Here is a 22,986-nt window from a genome sequence, read left to right on the forward strand (position 1 = left end):
GCCGCATGGCTCCGCCCCCCCGTTGTGTTCTGGGAAACACACAGTTCCCAGAGACACAGCGGGGAACCAGCGCAGCGCGACTCGCGCATGCGCAGTAGGGAACCGGGCAGTGAAGCCCTCTTGCTTCACTTCCCGATTCCCTGACAGAGGATGGCGGCGGTGGCTGCAGCGAGACGAGCGATCGCTCGTCATCTGCCGCCGACATCGCTGGAACCTGGGACAGGTAAGTGTGATATTATTAAAAGTCAGCAGCTGCAATATTAGTAGCTGCTGGCTTTTAATATTTTTTTTTTTTTGCGCAGCTCCTCTTTAAATGATTTTAGCACATGGCTGTAATATAACAAAGAGTGAAAAATTGAAGGGGGTCTGAATACTTTCCTTCCCCACTATATAACAGTACAAAAGTCTGACATGTGGTATTGCCATACTTAGGAGGAGTAGAAGAGGGTATTTTGAGGTGTAATGATAACATATGTATCACCTATGTAACATAGGTGTCTATGTATGCAAAATAGCTTTCAGCGCTGTTGAACTTTGAATGACAATTGTGCGGTCACGCTATACCCAAACAGATTTTTTTTCATTATCTTTTTTGACAGATAGAGCTTTCTTTTGGTGGTATTTAATTAAAACTTTTTTTATTTTTTTTTTATGTTTTTTTTTAATGTTTTGCTAAACAAATGAAAAAAGTCAAAAAAAAATTGAAAAAAATTAAAATTGTATACTCGCCTTTCCGTAATTTTCCTTTCCTGACGCATCCCATGGCAGCACACACATTGGGTTGTGACTGCGCCTCCACAACCTGATAGGACTGGTTATCTATAAGATTTGAAGAGGAGTCCACCGTTGCATTCTCAGTAACTATCACCTTAGAGGGGTGGGATCCTGTGTGCTGCCATGGGATGTGTCAGGAAAGAAAAATTACGGAAAGGTGAGTATACAATTTTAAGTTTTCCTGACGTATCATGGCATCGTGGGTGCTTTTCAGAAGTTTTTATTTACTTAGGCACAAGGTATGGATGAATTTGATTGAATAATTGATCTCCCAAACTCAACCATAGTTAATTGAGCCGGGTCTATTCTGTAGTGCGACATGAATGTGGTTTTTGACGTCCAAGTTGCTGCCTTGCATATAGTCTCTGGGGATACGCTGCCCATGAAGCCGCCACCGCCCTCGTTGAATGCGCTTTCAAGTTTTCTGGTATTGGAAGATGTTGAACTAGATATGCTTTCTTGATAACTTTAATCAACCAAGAAGCTATTGTTCTTGAAGAAGCTGCCTGACCCCTCTTGGCGCCATGCGGAATGACCAGGAGGTTCTCTGTCTTTCTGAATGGAGCGGTAACTTCCAGATAGGTGGAGATTGCAGACTTCACGTCCAGAGGATGAGGATTTCCCTCTGTTGAGAAAAACAGGGAGATTGATCTCCGGGTTAAAGTGGAATCTAAACGCTACCTTCGGCACAAACTGGTCTGAAGGTCTGAGTATGACCCTGTCTGGGTAAAAAACTAGGTGTGGTTCTTTGATTAATAGAGCTTGCAGTTCGGAGACCCTCTTGGCCAACGTGATTGCAACTAGAAATGATAGTTTAAGTGTCAAGTCCCATAGGGATATTGATCCTACCGTCGAGAAAGGTTCTTTTGCTAAAGCTTCCAGAACGATTGACAGGTCCCAGGTCGGAAAAGTTGGTTTTCTGGGAGGTCTTATTTTTAGGCATGCCTTCTGAAACTGAATGATGAGGGGGTTTAAAGCCCATTTGATTCCTCATTGCGGATATGGCAGAGACGTGAACTTTTAAGGTACTTGACCTTAACCCTTTCTCTAGGCCTAGTTGTAGAAATTCTAACACTTGAGAGACTGATGGAGAGAGGGGGTTCCAGGACTGCTGTTGGGCTATTGCGGAAAATTTCTCCCAAATCTTATTATATATGTTGTTTGTCGATTTCTTCCTTGCTTGCTGTAAGGTAGATACTACTCTTAACGAACACCCCTGATCTAACAACCTTTCCCTTTCAATTTCCAAGCTGTCAGGTGTAATCGCTCTGGTGACGGGTGTAGGAATTGCCCCTGTGAAAGCAAGTCTGGGAATGGAGGAAGTGTTTAATTGCAGGATGGTCGGAAACCATGGTCTTCTGGGCCAGAAGGGCAACACCGCTATTAGTGTGGAAGACGAACCCCTCAGTCTGGCCAGAAAACTGGCTATCAGGGGCACTGGAGGGAATATGTAACCTAGGCGAAATTCCCAAGGATGGTGGTGACAGTCGATCCCTGTTGCTGTTGGATAGGCGGTCCTTGCTAGGAAGCGGGTACACTTGCAGTTCGCTGAAGTTGCTGCCAGATCCATATCTGGAGCACCCCACTTGCGTGTGAGAAGAGTAAAGGCCTTGTGACTGAGACACCACTCGTTGTTCGATATAAATATTCGACTTAGGTCTTCCGCGAGTAGGTTGTGAATCGCGGGTACGTATACTGCCTTCAAATCCGTCAAGTGGACCTGTGCCCACTCGATTATGGGTCGAACTTCCGGCATTAGGATTTTGCTTTTGGTGCCCCCTTGCCTGTGGACATAATTTACAGCCACTGTATTGTCCATGCGCAGGAGAACACTCTTCCCTGAGAGAAGGGGACCGAAGGTTAGGAGTGCTTGCCTTGCGGCCCTGAGCTCCAGAACGTTTGAGACTATGCCTTGTGGACAGAAGGACCAGCGGCCCTGTGCTCCCTGGTCTAGATGGTGCGCTCCCCACCCATGGCGACTGGCGTCCGACGTTACTATTTCTGGGAGTGGGTGTACGATAGGACAACGGTGTACTAAGTTGCTGGTTTGAGTCCACCATTGTACAGATTCCTTGACTGCCCTGGTGATCGATATTTGTTGTGACATTGAGACCCCGTTCCACTGCTTTAGGAACGAATTCTGGAGTACCCTCGAGTTCCATTGAGACCACTGAACCATTAGAAAGGTTGATGACATTGAGCCCAGAATGCTTAAGCACATTCTTGCTGACAGGTTGTCTGCTGACAGGAGCCTTTTTACTTTGTGGACGAGTGGATATAGTTTTTCCTGAGGAAGCCCTACTGTGTTGGATCTGGTGTCTAACTTGGCTCCTAGGAAGACCATTTTCTGTACTGGGACCAGGCTGCTCTTCCTCCAATTCACTATCCACCTGAATTGCTGGAGTGTAGAAATCAGAATTGACCGATGTCGTAGAAGTGTTCCCCGATTGTCCGCTAGAAGAAGAATATCGTCGAGTCCCCTCTCGCTCAATCATGCTATAACTGGAAGTAAAACCTTTGTAAAGGTCCTGGGTGCTGTTGATATCCCGAACGGGAGGCTTCTGAATGGAAAGTGTTGTTTGCCTATCGCAAAGCGCAGGTACTTTTGAAAGGTTTGATGCACTGGAATGTGTAGATAAGCGTCTGACAAATCGACCGAGAGCATCCAATCTTTCTCTCCTACTGTTAGTAATATTGATTGGAGACTCCCCATCTTGAAAGATTTGACTAGAATCATTTGGTTCAACTTTTTTAAATCTAACACAGGCCTCAGGTCTCCTGTCTTCTTTAAAACTAAGAAAAGGGGAGAGTAAAAACCCTCTCCTCTCTGCTCCTGTGGGACTTCTACGATTGCTTGCTTCTGGAGCAACTCCATGATGTATTTGACTAAAAGCTTCCATTTCAGACGCAAAGATTGTAGTTTGGTGGGCCTGTAGTGGTTTTTTGGCAGTTGTTGCTTGAACTTCCACCTGTGGCCTTGCTGAATGGTGGATATCGTCCAGGGATCTTTTATTCTGTCTAGCCATACTTGGGCAAATAGTCTCAGTCTCGCACCTACTATTGCGGGCTGGGCATGCTTGGCATCAAAAAGATTTTTGTTGGTCTCCCGGAATGGTTGTCTTTGCTTTTTGGACTCCCGCGAAAGAGGGCTGCGTGCTTCACCAATTTCGTTAGAATTCTTTCCCGGGTCTATAAGATCTTGCTTCCTGGTACCTCTCGGGCAAGTGTCGTCTGAAGGGTGGATTTTTGTTGTTTGGATCTTCTGTCAGACGGTATTAGACCCGATTTCCCCCCGTGACATATGATATTACGGAATCTAATTTTGAACCGAAAAGATTAGTACCGTCATAAGGGATCTTGCACCAACTGGATTTGAAAGTTGCGTTAGCAACCCAAGGCTTCAGCCAGAGCGCTCTCCTGGAGGTTACTGAGGCCAGCATCACTCTTGCTGAAGACCGTATAACGTCCACTGCCGCCTCTGCTACAAAATCACCCGCTAGGCTGAGTTCCTGCAGAGCTGAAATAATCTTGTCTTGGTCTGCTGATTCCAGTATTAATTTTTCCACGCTGGATGTCCAGGAGGTGATGGCTCTACCGACTGCTGCTAGAGTAATTGCTGGCCTACAAGCCCCACCCGCTGCTGAATAGGCTTTTTTAAGATCGAGGTCGATCTTAAGATCCATCACATTCTTAAATGTTACGGCGTCTTCTATTGGTAAGGTTACATGGCGCGCTAATTGCATCAGTGAGGAGGCTACCACAGGAGCGGAGATGAGAGGGTTCACTGCTGGCTCTTTTCGGGGATAGAGCTTTGCTAATCCATTATTTAAACCCCATTTTTTTCTGTTTTTTGCCACTCATCTTTTATAAGCTCTTCTAGCTCTTCGATAAAGGGAAAGACTTGCGGGTCTTTTTTTAGGTTAGGGAAATATTTTCGTAACTTAGGTGGGGCGTCTCTCTCTTCTTCCCAACCGATCGCCTCCTTAACTGATTTCGCAAATGGGTTTATCAATGCAAAGTCGAAAACCGTAGGGGTCAGGGGTTCATCTTCCTATGGGGAGTCGTCTGGATCCTGAGGCGTGTGTGAGGTTGAGGCTGAGTTAGATGACCTAATTGGATCATATGCTGTCACCTGCAAAATTGTCTCTCTAACCGAATCTCTTATTATGTTGGATGCTTCTCTTGCGTCAGCTTCTTTGTCTCGAGTTGCTTCCTTCAGAAAGATTTGGCACACAAGTTCATTAGGTAATGCTTGCGCTCCACAAACCCAGCAGGTATTAACCGCAGGACGGGTATGGTGCTCCTCTCGGTGCGAGGATGACGACTCTCTGCGGTGACGGGAAGATCTTGACCGACTACGCCGAGAGTGGGAGTGTCTTGAGGGGGTACGTTCCTTCCGTTTAGAATGGGATGACCCTGATGACCTGCTGGAGCTACCAAAATGAAAGGTATTAATGGGCAGTGCTCTCTTTTCTCCTCTTGGCTACTTACCAATCCATATGCCCCTTCTCTTGTAGTTCTTGGATGGTCTACTATGGCAACGGTCTCCATAGGGCGGAATAGAGTATACCTGTGACCAGAGGTTTTCAGTGTGAGAGAGCTAATGCAGAGTATAAGCAGAAGGTTCTGACAGAGAATAAAAGGTAAAGTGACATAAAGATGATAGAAAAAACCTTACCAGAGACTAAGGACGACTTGTCTTGCAAGGCAGCAGACTGTGTGATGAAACCAGGATGGAGAGTGGAGTAGAAAACACAGGCAGCATTAGAAATGGGAAAAGGCAGTTTTTAAATAGACCGCCATCGCCGGAGTGACGTCACCGCCGCGCATGCGCTCTGGTCGCCCGCACCGCCCTGCGCCATCTTGGATGCTGGCAAATGGAGAGGGCAGAGAAAATGTCACTTCCTGAGCGCCCAAACGCAGCCGCCATGATGGAAAGGGCATAGCACTGTAGAATTACAGGGCTCAGCATGCACGGAAGAGGCAAAACTAGGAAAAAAAGAGAAAAAAAAAAAGGAAAACGGAAATGAAACAAAGGAAAGAGGTAAGTGGGGGAAAGTAAATAGAGCAGACTAATAGATAGAAACGAAACAGGGGGAGACCGCCTGCAAAACTTAAAAAACCTCTTTAAGGCTTTGTTAGGATTTCGGATTTAGTTTTTTGCCCCTGAAACTACCAGAGTGGGGCCCCTGCGTTATAGCTCATTTAGAGACTTTACAGTCAGGGGCTTCCAGGTAGGAGAGGCCGAACCTAGCTGGGGTGGTGCGGTAAGGGGCTCCATCTGCTAACCGATCGAATACAAGATGTCCCATTCAGGTGAGGAAAAAAAGGAGAATGCAACGGTGGACTCCTCTTCAAATCTTATAGCTAACCAGTCCTATCAGGTTGTGGAGGCGGAGTCACAACCCAATGTGTGTGTTGCCATGATGCGTCAGGAAGATTTTTTTTTCTTAGTGTCAGTTATAAAATTTTGTTCACTGATGTGAGCTGATGAGGCTGCCATGATGGGCACTGATAAGGAGGGACTAATATGCAGCATTCAATGGTGGGCACTGACAGGCATGACTGATCGCTGTGAGGAAATCCCCTATCAGCTCTCCTCCTCTCACACACAGTCAGAGTGAGGAGAGGAATGCTGATAAAAAAACACTTCCCATTTACACTTTGATCAGCTGTGAATGGGCAATAACGAGCCTATGTCAGAAGCTTTTTACTGTGATCGTCGATGCAGTGTGTCCAAGCAACACACCGCACCATGGATCGCTGCGCACCCGCGGGGGTGCATACCAGTGGCCGTTCTGACAGATGTCATTTGATGTCCACTCAGAACAATGAAACCCCCACCAGGCCATAAATCTGCTATAGGCTGGATGGGATCTGTTTAAAAATACCTTGGTTTACTCTCCAAATTGTGGGTGTTCCAGGGCCTCCATAAATGCAATAAGTAGTCAGGAAATTAGATGCATAATTTATGCCCTAGCCTAAAAGGTTCTCCTTGAATTTTAGTCCTCCATATGTGGTTGGGCTGTGAAAATGTAGCACGCATGTTATATCATCACACTCAAAAGGGAGTAGTAGAATTTGTTTTAAGGTGTAATTCTATGCCTATGCTGTGTGTTAGAAATATTCTATTAAATGACAACTTTGCACATTTTCCAAAAGCTATATTAAAAAATACCTTGGGGTTTTTGCTTTCTAAAATTTGCTCATTTTGTTTATGTTTACAGGGTGCTCTGGGGCCTCCAAAAATGTGATTGGTAGTCAGGAAATAAGATTTGTGATTTATTCTCCTAGAACACCTGAAAGGTGGCTCCTTGTATTTTGGGCCCCTCTATGTGACCAGGCTGTGAAAATGTATAATATGTGTGGTAGCCCCATATTTGGGAGGTGTATCAGAATGTATTTTGGGATGTAACTAAGTATGCCTGTGCTGTGTGTGAAAGATAATTTGTTAAAATGACAAATTGTGGAAATTTGTTTTTTATTTCTTTATTTTCCAAAAAATTGTGTCAAAAAAAAAAAAAAACGTCAAAAACAGTTGTGTGTATTGTCCTGGAATTTTAGAGGGGCCTCAAGAAATTATATAGGCAGTCAGTCCATCAGGACTGATCAGTTTTTAAATATGTCTACTATAGTTTACAGATTCTATAACTTCCACAGACTAAATAGCATACACTGATTTGGGGGTTTTGTGCCAAAGAAATGTAGCAGAATACAAATCTATGAAGAATGATTATTTGCAATTTTTTTTTCATTTTTTTTTTGTTTATAGCAAACAAAAACAAAACAGTTGTCATTAACACCCTCACCAGACACAGCCGATAACTGATCACTATACTGCCCACTGTCGGAACCATGTAATCGCTGTGACCAATCACAGCAGATCACATAACCATTATAAACAATGGATGGCTTCCTTTTATGCCATCCATTGTATACAGCTGTGATTGGTCACAGTGATCACAAGGCCAATCACAACCCAACAGTACCATGTAATTAGCTTTGGCCAAACACAACAAAAGACACTCAGTTAATCATAGTTACATAGTAAGGTTGAATAAAGACACCAGTCCATCCAGTTCATCCAGTTCAACCTGAGTGAGTGTCAACAATTGTCCCTATCCCTGTACATTGCACACTCACATCGGTCCCTACCCTCAAGGAGCCCACAATCCATTGTCCCCATTGATATACTAGGGCCAATTTTTGGACAGAAGCCAAGTAACCTACCTGCATGTCTTTGGAGTGTGGGAGGAAAGCGGAGTACCCGGAGGAAAGCCACGCAGGCACAGGGAGAACATGCAAACTCCAGGCAGGTTGTGTAGTGGTTGGGACTCGAACCAGTGACGCTTTTTACTGCTAGGCGAGAGTGCTAACCACTACACCACTGTTCACCAAACAAAACAAAAAAAACATTTTTTTTCCCCAAGATTTTTGGTCTAGTTTTGTTTATTTAGCAAATAAAAAAAATAAGAAAAAACTGTGGTGATCAAATACCACCAAAAGAAAGCTGTATTTGTGTGAACAAAAATAAAAATACATTTCGTATGGGTACAGTGACCACTCAATTGTGACAAGTGTCACAGAGCTGAAAGCTGAAAAATGCCCTGGGTAGGAAAGGGGTAAAAATGCCCGGTACTGAAGTGGTTAAACACCACCAAAAGAAAGCTCTGTGTCTCAAAGAATGATATAAAATTAATTTGGGTACAGTGTTGCATGGCTGAGTAATTGTCATTCATGCAGTGTGACAATACTGAAAACTGAAACATTTCCTGGAATGGAAGGGGGTGACACAGTCCAGACTTGAAGTGGTTAAAAGAAACCAGTACTTCACATTTGTTCATATTTGAGACTGTTATGAACACATCTAACTCACCTCTCTGGTCATCAAGTCCAAAGTTTCAGAAGGATACAATTCAATAATTTGAAGCAATCTTGGAAATTTTAGACGTGCTTCCTCAGATTCTAACTTTAACGCTTTAATCATTGTTCCCACAATGATTTCAGGGAGCGGTTTCAGGTCCTGTGCATTTAGTACTATAAAACAGACAAGGGATAGTTCAGAGGATGTTACAGCAAGGATAATGTAATTAGAAAGTTACAGCATGTAACAAGGAATTTATTCATAATGAAATGATTTAACAATAAATGTTACCAAGAAAAGGAGGAAAGGTTTAAATTATCAGGTAACATTATAATGCTTCAGGAAAATGATTACTTTTGCTTTATTATTATATGTGAATTTGAGTTTGCACCGTGCTTTACAAATTAAAGGGAGACAGTACAATTCAAGACAAGATGGTTATGTGAGCCTTCTTGTAATAACTTAAAATTCAAAAGGGGAGGCAAGTGATAAAAATGTGATAAAAATGTTAATAGCTTTGTGGGAATGAATTACATAGTAGGTGAGGTTGAAAAAAGACAATTCAATCAAGTTCAACCTATTTGTGTGATTATATGTCAGTATTACATTGTATATTCCTGTATGGAGTTGATGGAGTTGAGAGAAAGAAAAATGTCAAAACATTTCAAACAGCAAGTGAGGTACTGCTGGGAAGATCCAACAGGTAGGTTTCATTAAAAACGGTGGACTTTACTACCCCTCAGAATAGTGACCTGTGGTGGATTCGTTTTTAGAGACCATTTGCAAGGGTTCAGCAGACAATACTGTTGTCTCTTAAATGTCTTTATTTTTATCCCAAAGAGGATTTTACATTGAAATATGCTGCAGACGTGTTCCAAGCATGTGGCTGTAGCACAGTCTCATTATTTTAATTGGTGTACTTGGCAATCGTGATGCCTGCCGAATTTCACCAAACCGTTGCGAGTATGACACTGTGAACAGACCCAAGCAGTTGTCATGTTTGTTTGGTGGGAGGGCAGTAAAAAGGCAGATCAAACACTTATTTTTAATGCCGTCTATGTGCCTGAGGTCTTTTTCATGTAAATACATTTATATCCAAACTAACAGGCCTGGGAAGATGTACAACATTTAATGAATACATATTGTTGGTGGAGGTCTAGACATTTACTCAACTGACACTCTAAACAGAAGGTAGTAGCAGTTCTGGAGCACAGATCTGCCAACCCCTGCATACTGAATACACAAAATTAATACCTGACTGGCTATCTTCTACTTTCAGGAGATGTGCATCACAAAAGTTCACCAAGGTCATATAAGCTTCAATGACTCCTTTATTGTCCGTGTGTTCCTTAGAGCACGATTGTTCCTCTTCTGAAGCTTTTCTGACTGCACACTTCAAGTAATTCAGACATTTTCTATACAGCCCTGCTGCTACCTGCAGTTTATGATAAGGGAAATAAGGAAATTGACAACTGCATTAATGAAAAGGTTTCAGTAAACATTTTTATAAATCTGATTAGACGGATGCCTACTTCATCTGCTGATTCGGCAAGCTGTATGACTCTTCTAGCCCTTGATTCCTCAATTCTCTCCAGACTGTCCGGCTCCTTGCATGTTGCATCTCCCATGATTCTGTAAGTGACTCCCAGTAATATGTTATGATATTTGGATGCACATTGGTTGTTGTTCAGATATTCTAGACGTGTCTCCTCTGTTACATTGGAAAATAATAAAAACAAAAAACTACTGACACACTCCTCTACTGACACTGTCCACTTCCCCCACCCCAATCATTGTGAAAAACAAAACATAAAAAAGTTAATTGTAAAAAATAAATGAAAAAAATACAATTTAAAAAAAATAATAATAAAAATAAACTACTGACACCGTTCACTGCCCTACCGACACCATCTTGCACATACTATTCACGGCTGTACACTACACACATGCACATACTGCCCACTGCCATACACTCCGCACTGTATATTCCCTATTTAACATTACTACATTATGCACTATGAAAGTCATCTCAGACTCTATTAAACCACGCCATTTAAGCCACGCCCAGTATGTAGCATGGCTTAAGCCATGCCCACCTCCCTGAAATTCGTTTTTGCAGGTTGGGATGTCTGCATTTGTGTTTACAAACTTATAGGTTTTTTCAGGTTGTAAGAAACTGGTGCTACTCTAAATTCTTAGCATTGTTAATAAGCACATGTGGGTGTTCATGGGATGTTGGCATTAAGTTATTATATAATCATTTGGTTTGAGCAAGACTTCATTTCACAGGTGGCATGATCCTCAGTCAATCCTGTGACTGTTCTTTCTTTAAAAAAGAAAAAGGAACTCATTTTGTATTAAAATTATTGATATAACATACGGTACTTAATTGCTATATACACCATATAAAAATGTCCCAGTAACATGGTAACAATTGTAATTCTCTGTACAAAACACTTTAAGGCTTCATGTACATTGCACTTGGTGTTTTTTTTTTTTTTTTTTGCCAAAGCTCCAAAACCTAATTCCATAAAAGCCTATGTGTCAATGTACACATAGGCTTTTAGCAGATCTTAGGAGCTGCTATGGTTAGGTGAGTTTCAACCACTTTCTTCTGAACACAGAAAAATTGCATTCAGGATAGGCACATTTTGACCGCAGGCTGCAGGAAAACGCAAGCAGGGTGGTATATGTAAGCAGGGTGTGCATGAAGCCTTAGAAAGATAAAGTGCTGCTCATGTGACTGACTGATGTTTTTCTCTAAATTTAACACAAGGACTGGTCATGTAATTACACAAAGCAGATCCTGACACTCAGCACTTGGAAGGGGCATTGACTTAATTAACAAATAGTTTTTCCAATCACTAGGATCAGTCCTTATTTTTACTCTTAAGAACAAATCAACTTTATTTGATCTGAAACTTTCTCGCCTAGTAGCCCTTTCCGAGTTTCTGCTTTTTTCCTAAGGCCCCTTTTACACTCATGTGCTGTGGTTCCCCACAGCACAGTGCACCCTTGGTTTTCATGCCGGTTACTTGCGTTTTGCCATGGACTTCTATTAGATCAGACATTTTTCCGTCTGTTTTCTAAAAGCTAGATCAGTGAGAAAGGGGCTTTATCTACCATTAGCTCTCGTCTCACACTCTTTATAAGTTATGAACAAATACCAAAGCCTTAAAGTGAAACTAAACGCTCCAAATCAACATTGACTATTTTTAATCTTTTTCTTTTTCCCACTCTTTCTATGCCAGAAAGTCGAACAAAAATCATATACCTGTTAAGATGCCCCTGTAAAGCCTTCTATATAGGCAAAACTAAGAGAAAATTCTGGCAACGCATTAGAGATCATGTGTAGGATTTCGCCAATGGGAACTTGGCGAGCATCGTGGCTTACCACTTTGCCAAATATCATGAATATAGTACAGGAGAATTATACATTACAGCATTGGATAGGGTACACCCCCCACCAATGTGAAGGTCTCTTTGACAAAATGATCCTGCAGAAAAGATTCAGATGGATAAAAAATAGAATGGATAAAAAAACGAATTATACTTTTTAGTCTTAGAGTATATAAAGTAGACATTTAAAAAAATACACTAAATGAATTTTAGTGCACACAAACACAATAACCAATTTTTGGTAAAATATAAAATGTTACGCCACGCAATTAGATACCCAACATATTAAACGTTAACATCTTAAAATTGCTCACGCCTGTGGAATAATGTTGAACTTCTGTGCATTAAATTATACATAGGCGACACTTTAAAAGCCTTTATGTGTTACTAGTTTAGAGTTAAACAGGAGGTCTGGCACTAGAAATAATACTCTCATGCTGACATTCGTGACGATACCTCACATATGTGATGTGATCACCGTTTCCGTACATGTGTGGGACCCTACATGTATGTCTGCATTTGTGCCTGAGCATGGGGGGACAAGGGTACTTTAAAATTGTATTTATTTTATATTTTACACGGTCCTTTTTTTTTTTATCAACTTTATTGCCATCACAAGGGATGAACAGCATGTACGCTTTATTGAGAGATCTGGGGCAAGCTGCAGCCACGATCCTGGTATAACCACTTTAACATGAGGACATACAAGTACATCCTAATGACATGAGAGGGGTTATAAACCCTCACGGTTTATCACCTTACTACATTCTATACATTAGTTGAAAAACCTTTTGTGCTGCAGCAACCACCCAGACCCCCCTTTTTCTTACCTGAGCCTGATCATTCCAGTGGCGGGGACAGGCACAGCAGCTCCAACCGCTGGCTTGGGTCCTCATTGGATAGATTGATAGCAGCGGAAGCCATTGGCTCCAGCTGCTGTCAATCAAATCCAGTGACACAGGAGTCGGGGCCGAGTCCTGCTGTCTGTGTCAATGGATGCACAAGGGGACTCGGGAGCGCACCCGCATGAGTGTCCTCATGGTAAGTGGCTCTCTGTGGTGGCACTTGAGAAGAGGAGGAGCCAGGAGCACTGCGGGGGGATCCCAGAAGAGGAGGATCGGGCCACTCTGTGCAAAACCCTTGCACAGAGGAGGTAAATTAACATGTTTATTTAAAAAAATAAAATAAAAATTAAGCTTGTCAATCACTTCAAGTGACAACACTCCATATACATACACTTTTCTTGCATTCTTAGACAATCCAGTGACATTGGGGGTTCCTTTGTACTAGGGAATGCACATTATCCAGTGTGAGCCCAGACTGCGTGAAGATGCTTCTCCAAGAGGTGTACCAACAGCATGCTGGGCTCACTGGAAATGGGTAGAATCACATTGTTGTTCTCTTGAAGAGGATCGGCGGGACAGTGCTACAATGTGGAGACGTAAATAGAGTTGGGCTTAACAGGATGGAGTAGGAGCTCAAAACTAAAAACAAGTAGTATGATTAGCTAATTATTAAGGTTGCATCGATACCGGTATTGGTACCAGTGCTGATATGGAGTAATTTCACTAGTACGTGTGAAAATGTTCCTTTTACCCAAAACCGATACTTTTGCAGTGCATACAACATGAAACGGCTCAAATTGCACTGAAAAGAATAGCATGTAATGCAAACAGGAATGCAATGTGGTTTCTTGCACCACTCCTGTGTGAATCCAGGCTTGTTTTGGTGATTTCAGCCTGGGTTCCCAAAGGAGCCAGAAAAAACATCTGATTCGGACAGGAATCGCACCACATTTCTGTTCAAATCTCATGCAATTTTTTTGTAGTTCGATTTAAGCCCTTTAATTTTCTATGGACTCAAATCGCCCCACAAAGATTTTGGTACTCAATATCGGCGAGTACTTGACCCGAAGTATCGATACTCGTAACTCAGCAGTAAAAACCGGTATCGGTGCAACCCTACTAATTGTTTATTAATGATGTGCCTGGAGTTTATCTTTAAACACAAAGTCTACCTACATATGTTTTGTATAACGCTATGCCACATTTCTATGCACAGTTCTTACCAAGTAAGGAGATCGTTTTTAGTACAGTAAGTATCTGCTCAGGACAGCTTTGGCTCTGGCTGCGGCTGTGACTGTAGTTACAGTAGCTGTGAACCCATTTCATAAACCAGTCTTCATTCGTTTTAGACTCACGGTGAAGTTCTTTCAAAAGCTTCATTGCAACAGAAAAGTTGTTCTGTAAAAAAAAGTAGTTCCGATTTAGAGAATGAAGCTTTAAAGGCACTTTCAAACGGTCAGTGCCCGGGCGTCAGTGGTAAAGCGCCGATATTTCTAGCGGCACTTCACCATTGTTTTTGCTGCGCTTTTCGGATGCTAGTGGGGCAATTTTAAGCCCCGCTAGTGGCCGAAAAAGGGTTAAAACTTCTGGCAAAGCGCCTCTGCAGTAGCGCTTTGCCAGCAGTTTGGCATTGCTGCCCATTGATTTCAATGAGCAGGGGGGCTTTACGAGCATGATTTTTGCAGGACTTTGTTTTGACGTTCTGCCAGGGGAGCGCCCCAGTGTGAAAGTACTCGGGCTTTCACACTGGGATTGCAACTGAGGCTTTTTTTCAGGCCCTATTTTTAGCACTAAAGTGCCTGAAAAACGCCTCAGTGAGAGAGGGGTCTTAAAAATAGAGTAAACAGAGTCTGGTAGAAAAGGCAAAAGCCAGGATGATAGGAAGCAGGTAATAATGATTAAAATGGTTCTAAACCCTTAGATATACCAGTGACTGGTCTCAGGTAATGCACATATAAAAAAATAAGTTGTACCTGTTTATTTGCAGTCTTCTCTACAGTCATTCAAAGTCAAGAATTTACCAACCTGTCTGAGAGTTCAGAAAAAGGGGCGAAAAAGGGGCGAAAAAGCAGAGACTCTAGCAAATAAAATGGTGAACGCTGCCATCCGTTATGTTAAACGGCAATTTGTTTTTTTTGGGGGGGGGAGGATTTTTTGTACTCACCGTAAAATCCTTGTATCTGTAGTTCGCCGACTGACACGGCTCCTTTCTTAGACCATTTGGTTGTTACGCAACCTTCAGGAGAGGACTAGGCAGAACATGTTAACATGTACAATAAAACCAGAACTTTCTAGTTCTGCCCAAGGGGCGGTCCCTTAGGTAACAACCCCCCAGCCTGCCTCCTGCAGCCTCACTACGTCAACAAGCAGTATAATGTAGAAAAAATAGGAGGGGAGGGTCCAGTGTCAGTCTGAACTACAGAGAAAAGGATTTTACGGTGAGTACAAAAAAATCTTATTTTCTCTTATGCTCACCGACTGACACAGCTCATTTCTTAGACCAGTGGGACGTCCCCAAGCAGTGCCAAAACGAGGGGTGGTTAACAGCATAAAAACTTTACCCACAATGGCATATGGGAAACAGTATAAAAACTTCATCCACAAAAAACAGAATGTGGGAACAGCATAGAACTTTTACACACGAAAAACAGTGCTCCTCAAACTGGGAGTCACTACCTTACAAACTGCCTCAAAAAACTAGCGGTAACAAATGCATCAGTGCATTTACTTAAGTAACTGTGTTTTTGTAAAAAAAAAAGAAAAAGAAAAAACTGAAAAAAATGCAATTACATGGCCGCCTGCAAAACTTTTTCCTTGGGGTCCTTAAAGGCAGAAGTCCCCTCCACTGGGATCATGGTTACTTTGTTTAACCTGGATACTGGGGGGTCCACGACCGGAGGAGCCGACCATTTATTGAGAAGGCTCTCCTCAAAGGGGTAATGCACCGCCATGTATTTGGGGACAGAAAAGGTCCATTGCGGTCGACCCCAATCCTTGTATATGAAATTATCGAAATAAGTCAGATACGGAAACACCTTAGGTGTTTGGGCTGCCTTATGGGACCCAAAAGGGACAACTACATTAGCAGAGGAATCTGCTGCATCCTGAATTTTCAGTGTATCACGCACAGCTGTGGTAAGTGCTCCAACAAGCGCTTTATCGCGCAGACTCTGACTCATCCTCACTGTCCTATGGGTCCTGGTCAGCGTCATCTGAAATGACAGAACAGGGGTCACCAGCCTCAGCGGGGCCCGAGTCTGCGTCAAAGCTCTCCCCGGAGGACGGGGGGTGCTTTGGACAGTGATGGTCCCACCCTCCTAACTGCTGCAGGCTGAGGGGCCACCACCTCAGGACTCACCACCCTGACCCAATTCTGCACTGTCCAGCTAGGTGTGCCTGTGTCCTGTGTAAGCTCCCAGATGCCTGTGAGAGAAAACCACGCTCTGCTGAGCCCCAGAGGACAGCGCTGAGCATGAAAAAAGTGTTCAGACTTCAACAAAATGGCCGCCGAGCGCCCAGTACAAAGGACATAATCACAGGGAAAATGACCGCCGGACTACAGCAAAATGGAGTCTGACCATGCTGCTCCCTGGTCACACATAAAATGGCCGTTGAGCACTGTATGCAATTTGAGACAGTGAACACAGGCAGAAGAAATGGCGGCAAACAGTGCTACAGCAATCAGCAGACACAGCCTCCAGACACCCAGGGGAGAGACCTACAGACATCCAGGGCACAGCTACCCAGAGCAGCCCCCACCCCAGGTGAGAGCCCCCCCCCCCCCCCAGGGGGCCCCTGTCTATGCCACACACACTGCTCAGCAGCCCAGGCAGCATCCCTCACAGGTAGGGGGGAGGGAAGATAGGGACACAGAAAGAAGAGAGGGAGGTGAGGGACCCCCGAATTGACCTCCCAGGGAATGCCCAGCTGCTCAGGCCCACAGAGGCAGGGAGAGCTGTATTTACCAGTTCTGATGAGCTGGTGAACATTTCATCATAGACCCACTCTCCGATCAGTATGGGGTGGCTGCTGGCCCAGCACACTGTGATGCAGACATCAGTAGCCGGGTCATATGTGTGCCCCAGAGCATTATGCTCACCGGCTGCCCCTGGAGCCTGGGGGGCATGTCGTGGCCGATCCAGAGTGGAGCTCTGGTCTGCACACGCTCACTGGCCAGGCTGGGGAGACTACAAGCATAAGGGTATCCAGCCTGTCACCCAGCCGGCTGTTGATAGCAGTTCACAGGTTCTTAATCTTGCGCAAAAGGTAAACTTCTTCAGAAAAAATCCACGGACCGAGGGCCTGCAGGGTTCCTAGGTCCTTCTCCTTCACTAGGCAGAAAAAAACTGAGGCTGCAGGATGCAGGCTGGGGGGTTGTTAACTAAGGGACCTCCCCTTGGGCGGAACTAAAAAGTTCTGGTTTTGTTGTACATGTTAACATGCTCTGTCTAGTTCTCTCCTGAAGGTGGAGTAACAACCCGATGGTCTAAGAAAGGAGCTGTGTCAGTCAGTGAACGTAAGCGAAAAATACATTTTCATTTTTTTTTCCAGTTTCCAAAAACTTCTGGAAAAAAATGAACTGTTCAAAAGACTCATTATGCCTGACAGATTATACGTTGAGGTGTGTGCTTTGCAAAACGGGGATTTTGCAGATAATTACATTGTCCTGGTGCTCCAGGGCCTTCAAAAGAGTAAAGGTGGTTGAGAAAGGATATGTGCAATTTATGCTTGTAGAACGAAGTGCTACTTCAATGTTGGGGCTTTGTTTGTGGCCAGGCTGTGTAAAAGTCTCACACATGTGGTATTGCCATACTCAGGAGGAGAAGAGGAATGCATTTTGGGGTGTTATTTTTGCTATGTACATGCTATGTGTTAGCAATATCTTCTAAAATGGACAACGTGTAAAAAAAAAAATGCGTTTATTTTTTTTTCCACATTTTCCAAAAACTTCTGGAAAAAAATGAACCGTTCAAATGACTCATTATGCCTCATAGATTATACGTTGGGGTGTTTGCTTTCCATTTTGTAGACAATTCCATTGGTGCTCCAGGGTCTTCAAAAATGTAATAGGTGGTTGAGAAATGAGATGTGCAATTTATGCTTGAAAGTGCTACTTCAATGTTGGGCCTTTGTATGTGGCCAGGCTGTGTAAAAGTTTCATGCACGTGGTATTGCCATACTCAAGAGTAGAGGAATATATTTTGGGGTGTAGTTGCAATTATGCGTATGCTGTGTGAGAGAAATAACCTGTTAATATGACCAGTTTGTGTAAAAAAATAAAAATAAAAAAAATCTCATTTTTTTTTTCCAAGAATTGTGAGAAAAAAAACTACAACTTCAAAAAACTCCCCATGCCTCTTAGTAAATACCTTGGATTGTCTAATTTCCAAAAAGGGGTCATTTGGGGGGTATTTGTACTTTTCTGGCTTGTTCGTGTCTCAAGAAATGAGATAGGCCTTCGGTACATAAGGTGTGATCAATTTTCAGAGAGTAGCACCATAGTTTGTAGACTCTAACTTTTAAAAAGATCAAATAATATACAATAGTTTGGGTTATTTTTACCAAAGATATCTAGCAGTATAAATTTTGGCACAAATTTATGAAGAAAAATTACTTATTTGCAAAATTTTACAATAGAAACTAAAAAAAGGTGTGTTTTTTTTAAAAAATTTTCATTTTCGCTTATATCGCAAAAAATAAAAAAACCCAGTGGTGATTAAATACCACCGAAAGAAAGCTCTATTTGTGAGAAGAAAATGATAAACATTTTGTTTGGATACAGTGTAGCATGACTGAGTAATTGTCATTCAAAGTGTGAGAGCGGTGAAAGCTGAAAATTGGTCTGGACGGGAAGGCGCATAAGTGCATGGTATTGAAGTGGCTAATGATATAAAAAAAAAAAAAAAAACACAATATGTACCCCATTTTTGTTGTAAAATGTGAAAGATGATGTTAAGCCAAGTATATAGATACCTAACATGTCACACTTTAAAATTGTGCACACTCATGGAATGGTGCCAAACTTCAATACTTAAAAAGTTCCATAGGTGATGCTTTAATTTTTTTTACAGGTTACCAGTTTAGAGTTATAGAGGAGGTCTTGTGCTAGAATTATTGCTCTCACTCTAACGTTTGCGGCGAAACCTCACATGTGTGGTTCGAACCCCATTTACATATGCGGGTATGACATACGTATGAGTTTGCTTCTGCGTGCAAGCACAAGGGCACAGAGGCGCTTTAAAAAATGAAAATCAAAAAACTTCCCGATGATTATTTATGCGAAACACATTGAAACTGGTTGTGCAATGCTGACGTAATTTCCTGCTGAATGTACCACACTGAAAACGAGGCTTGAACCGCACATCAGCTCCTAGTAACATACAGCCATCACTGGCTAATACTGGAAAGCTGGAGAGACTCAGTGCCGGTTTAAGACGCACACATACATGTGAGTGCAAATCTTTTGTATGACCTTTTAAACTATTAAAGTATGGAAGAGAAGGGTAGATCTGGAGCTATACCTTAAATTATTATTAACTAAATAAATATAGTGAAAAAACCATAAGTAAAAACAAGGATAGTGGATTTGTCAGCGTGTGTGTACAGCCTTCTATATATACGCTCTGAGAAAAAAAAAAAAAAAATATATATATATATATATATATATATATATATATATATATATATATATATATATATGCACCTAAAGTGCTACTCTGAGTGCCTAGGTCACTATAAATATCATGCAGAAAGTGCTTAAATTAATATTTGAGCAAACCAATAAGTATACATATAGATTAAATTAATGAAAATAATTATAAGATTAATAAACACAGTGTACTATTTAAAAAGTGATGATAAAAAATGACAATAAGTGAAAGTCCCGCACTTAAAAGTAAACAAAAGTGGCTGGTGCACAAAAATGATGATTTTCTTCAAAAAAAAAACAGAGCTTCTCCCGCTGCACTTCTCAGTGAATAGTAATGTGATTACCCTCATGTCATCTTGCGCTCCAGATGACGTCGGTGTGACGAAACGCGTAGGGCGTGGCCATACAACGTGCACCTTCTACATAGATGGCAGCGGCCGGCGGTATCTTAAAAAAGCGATCTGTGCTCAATGTTATGTGAGTAGATTTCTTTTTAATAAATTAATTGTCAATACATACTACACCATGGATGTGTCTTTTCCTCATTATACATAACTTGGATACAATACCAGCGGAAGAGCAGGCATCTCCCAGGACAAAAACAAGCCAATGCCAGAGAGCAGCACAGTGGCTCATACTGTGGAGGCTGATCCACCCCAATAGGGGTAATATTTCTGGTGAGGGTAATCACATTACTATTCACTGAGAAGCGCAACGGGAGAAGCTCTGGGTTTTTTGAAGAAAATCATCATTTTTGTGCACCAGTCACTTTTGTTTACTTTTAAGTGCGGGACTTTCACTTAATGTCATTTTTTATCATCACTTTTTAAATAGTACACTGTGTTTATTAATTTTATAATTATTTTCATTAATTTTATCTAGATGTATACTTATTGGTTTGCTCAAATATTCATTTAAGCACTTTCTGCATGATATTTATAGTGACCTAGGCACTCAGAGTAGCACTTTAGGTGCATATATTATATATATATATATATATATATATATATTTTTTTTTTTTTTTTCTCACAGCGTATATATAGAAGGCTGTACATACACAACATATTTAGTTTCACCAAGTATTTTTTGGTGTCTCACCATTATCAGACTATAATTTGTCAGCACGCTGACAAATCCACTATCCTTGTTTTTACTTATGTTTTTTTTCACTATATTTATTTAGTTAATAATAATTTAAGGTATAGCGCCAGATCTACCCTTCCCTTCCCTCACATTAATTTCCACCCATTGGGGTGGGAAAATGAAGTAGAGGCAGCTCATACCACTAACATTCTGATTTTATCCATAGCGCAATCTCCTTTGTTTTCCTTTCTATTAAAGTATGGAATTTTGAGCGATGGTGGACATTTTTTTTTTCTTTTCATAAATAAATTAATTGGAAGATTGAGAGAGTGGTCTGGGATTTTTGGTGGAGATATATCCATTTAACCACATGGAAGACTAAAAGGCTACATACAGGCTTGTTTATTACTACTTCTTAATTGAATGGTAGTGGTCAATCACAGCACGATTGTTTTGGAAGTCACCATTTGTTCAGCTCGGAAGATAAATTCACTTGAACTTTATTCCTGATACCATATATGTTATTTTTGTCATGGGACTTTTTTCATTTATGCAGATACGTTTTTTTGATGGTAAAACATTGGTATAACAATATCCCTGTTTGATTTAAAGCGCCAGCACCACTATACAAACAATATATATATATATATTGTGAGGGGTTAGCTCGGCAGCAGGTGTGTGTGACCCCCTGGATGGGTTCACAACACAAAATCAGGCACAGCAGACAGCGTTGTAGGTGCAAAAAAACAAAAGATGCGGTTTATTTCTGCTACATGCAGTGATACATATAACAGCCAAACAAAATAAAACATGAAAATAAATCCTGGTCAGCTTGACCTCTAACTACACACTTAGATTTCCCTGTCTAACAACTGAGAGCAGCCTTGTGCTGCCCCAGTCCCTGTCATAGAGGTTTGCCACACAGGCGTTAACTCACCGCACAGAACAGGTGTCACACTCCCCAGTCTATACAACACAAAAACTGGTTCCAGGATGGAGCATCTCCCTATGCATGCTGGTTTTTTTTGTAGAGGTCTTAATGAGCCCACTTACTTCAGCTGGGCTCATTAACTCTTCCCCTCTAATTGTAAAGGTCTGCATAAAGCCTGAATCTAGGGCACACATATTTCCCATCCTGAATACAACCAGGTGATTTTACCTGCCTGCTGCCACATACCCCCCCCCCCCTCTTGTTTCAACCTTGGGGTTGTAACACAAGCAGCCAGACACGCATGTATCCGAGACAAAGCATCCACATTCCCCATTTTAACACCAGGGCGATGCTTAACTGTAAAGTTAAATTCCTGTAGGGCCAGGAACCACCTATTTACCCTTCTATTGGTCTCCTTGTTTTGAGCCATCCACTTTAAAGGAGCGTGATCAGTCACCAGGTCAAAGTGCCTACCTAGCAGATAGTACCGAAGGGAATCTAGAGCCCACTTCACTGCTAAACATTCCTTCTCAATCGTGGCTTAATTTACCTCATGGGACTTCAACTTCCTGCTGAGGTAAATGACTGGGTGCTCTTCCCCGTTCCAGACCTGGGATAACACTGCTCCTAAACCCAACGTCTGATGCATCAGTTTGTACAACAAAGTCCTTAGAGAAGTCTGGTGAGTACAACACTGGCTGGCTACATAAGGCTGTTTTTAAGGACTGAAATGCTTCCTCAGCCTCTGGGGACCATTTAACCATGACAGACTCTTTCCCTTTTGTCAGGTTGGTGAGGGGCACAGCCTGAGAAGCAAAATGGGGAATGAATCGTCGATAATAGCCAGCGATTCCCAGAAAGGCTCGTACCTGTTTCTTGCTGTTGGGACGTGGCCAACTCTGTATGGCCTCGACTTTATTGACTTGGGGTTTTATCACCCCCCTCCCAATAGTGTACCCAAGATATTTGGCCTCCTCCTGTCCAATGGTACACTTCTTTGGATTGGCCGTAAACCCAGCTTCCCGGATAGAGTCTAGGACTGCTTGTACTTTTGGTAAATGTGAGACCCAGTCTGTGCTATGGATAATCACATCATCCAGGTAAGCTGCAGCATATTTCTGATGGGGCCTCAGAATCTTATCCATTTTCCGCTGGAATGTTGCCGGTGCATTCTGTAACCCAAACGGCATTCTCTTATATTGGAATGCCCCATCTGGGGTTACAAACGCAGTTTTCTCCTTGGCCGACTCGGCCAGGGGAATTTGCCAATACCCTTTGGTGAGATCAAGAGTTGTCATATATCGGGCTGTTCCCAGCCGGTCAATCAACTCATCTATACGCGGCATGGGGTAGGTGTCAAATTTTGTAACTTTATTTAATTGTCGAAAATCGTTACAAAACCGCCAGCTCCCATCAGGTTTGGGCACTAGTACGATAGGAC

The 22,986-nt window shown here is 42.3% G+C and overlaps 1 protein-coding gene across 5 annotated transcripts in view; it reads right to left on the bottom strand.

Annotated features, from left to right (window-relative positions):
- The window catches only part of PRKDC (protein kinase, DNA-activated, catalytic subunit), a 794,135-nt gene that overhangs the window by 157,725 nt on the left and 613,424 nt on the right, over positions 1 to 22,986 (bottom strand). For all 5 annotated transcript variants that reach the window (XR_013277654.1, XR_013277655.1, XM_077492661.1 and 2 more), the window contains exons 70-73: positions 14,106 to 14,280; positions 10,171 to 10,349; positions 9,893 to 10,073; positions 8,651 to 8,811 (exon numbers count right to left, since the gene is read on the bottom strand). Coding sequence is in view for 3 of the 5 variants with exons in the window: in XM_077492661.1 (XP_077348787.1) it covers positions 8,651 to 8,811; positions 9,893 to 10,073; positions 10,171 to 10,349; positions 14,106 to 14,280 (696 nt within the window). In the remaining 2 variants the exon portion in view is untranslated. The remainder of the gene's footprint in view (positions 1 to 8,650; positions 8,812 to 9,892; positions 10,074 to 10,170; positions 10,350 to 14,105; positions 14,281 to 22,986) is intronic.

This window comes from Lithobates pipiens, unplaced genomic scaffold (genome assembly GCF_037356315.1).
Source record: "Lithobates pipiens isolate NorthernLeopardFrog02 unplaced genomic scaffold, aLitPip1_a1.2 Scaffold_19, whole genome shotgun sequence".
Classification (NCBI taxonomy): domain Eukaryota; kingdom Metazoa; phylum Chordata; class Amphibia; order Anura; family Ranidae; genus Lithobates; species Lithobates pipiens.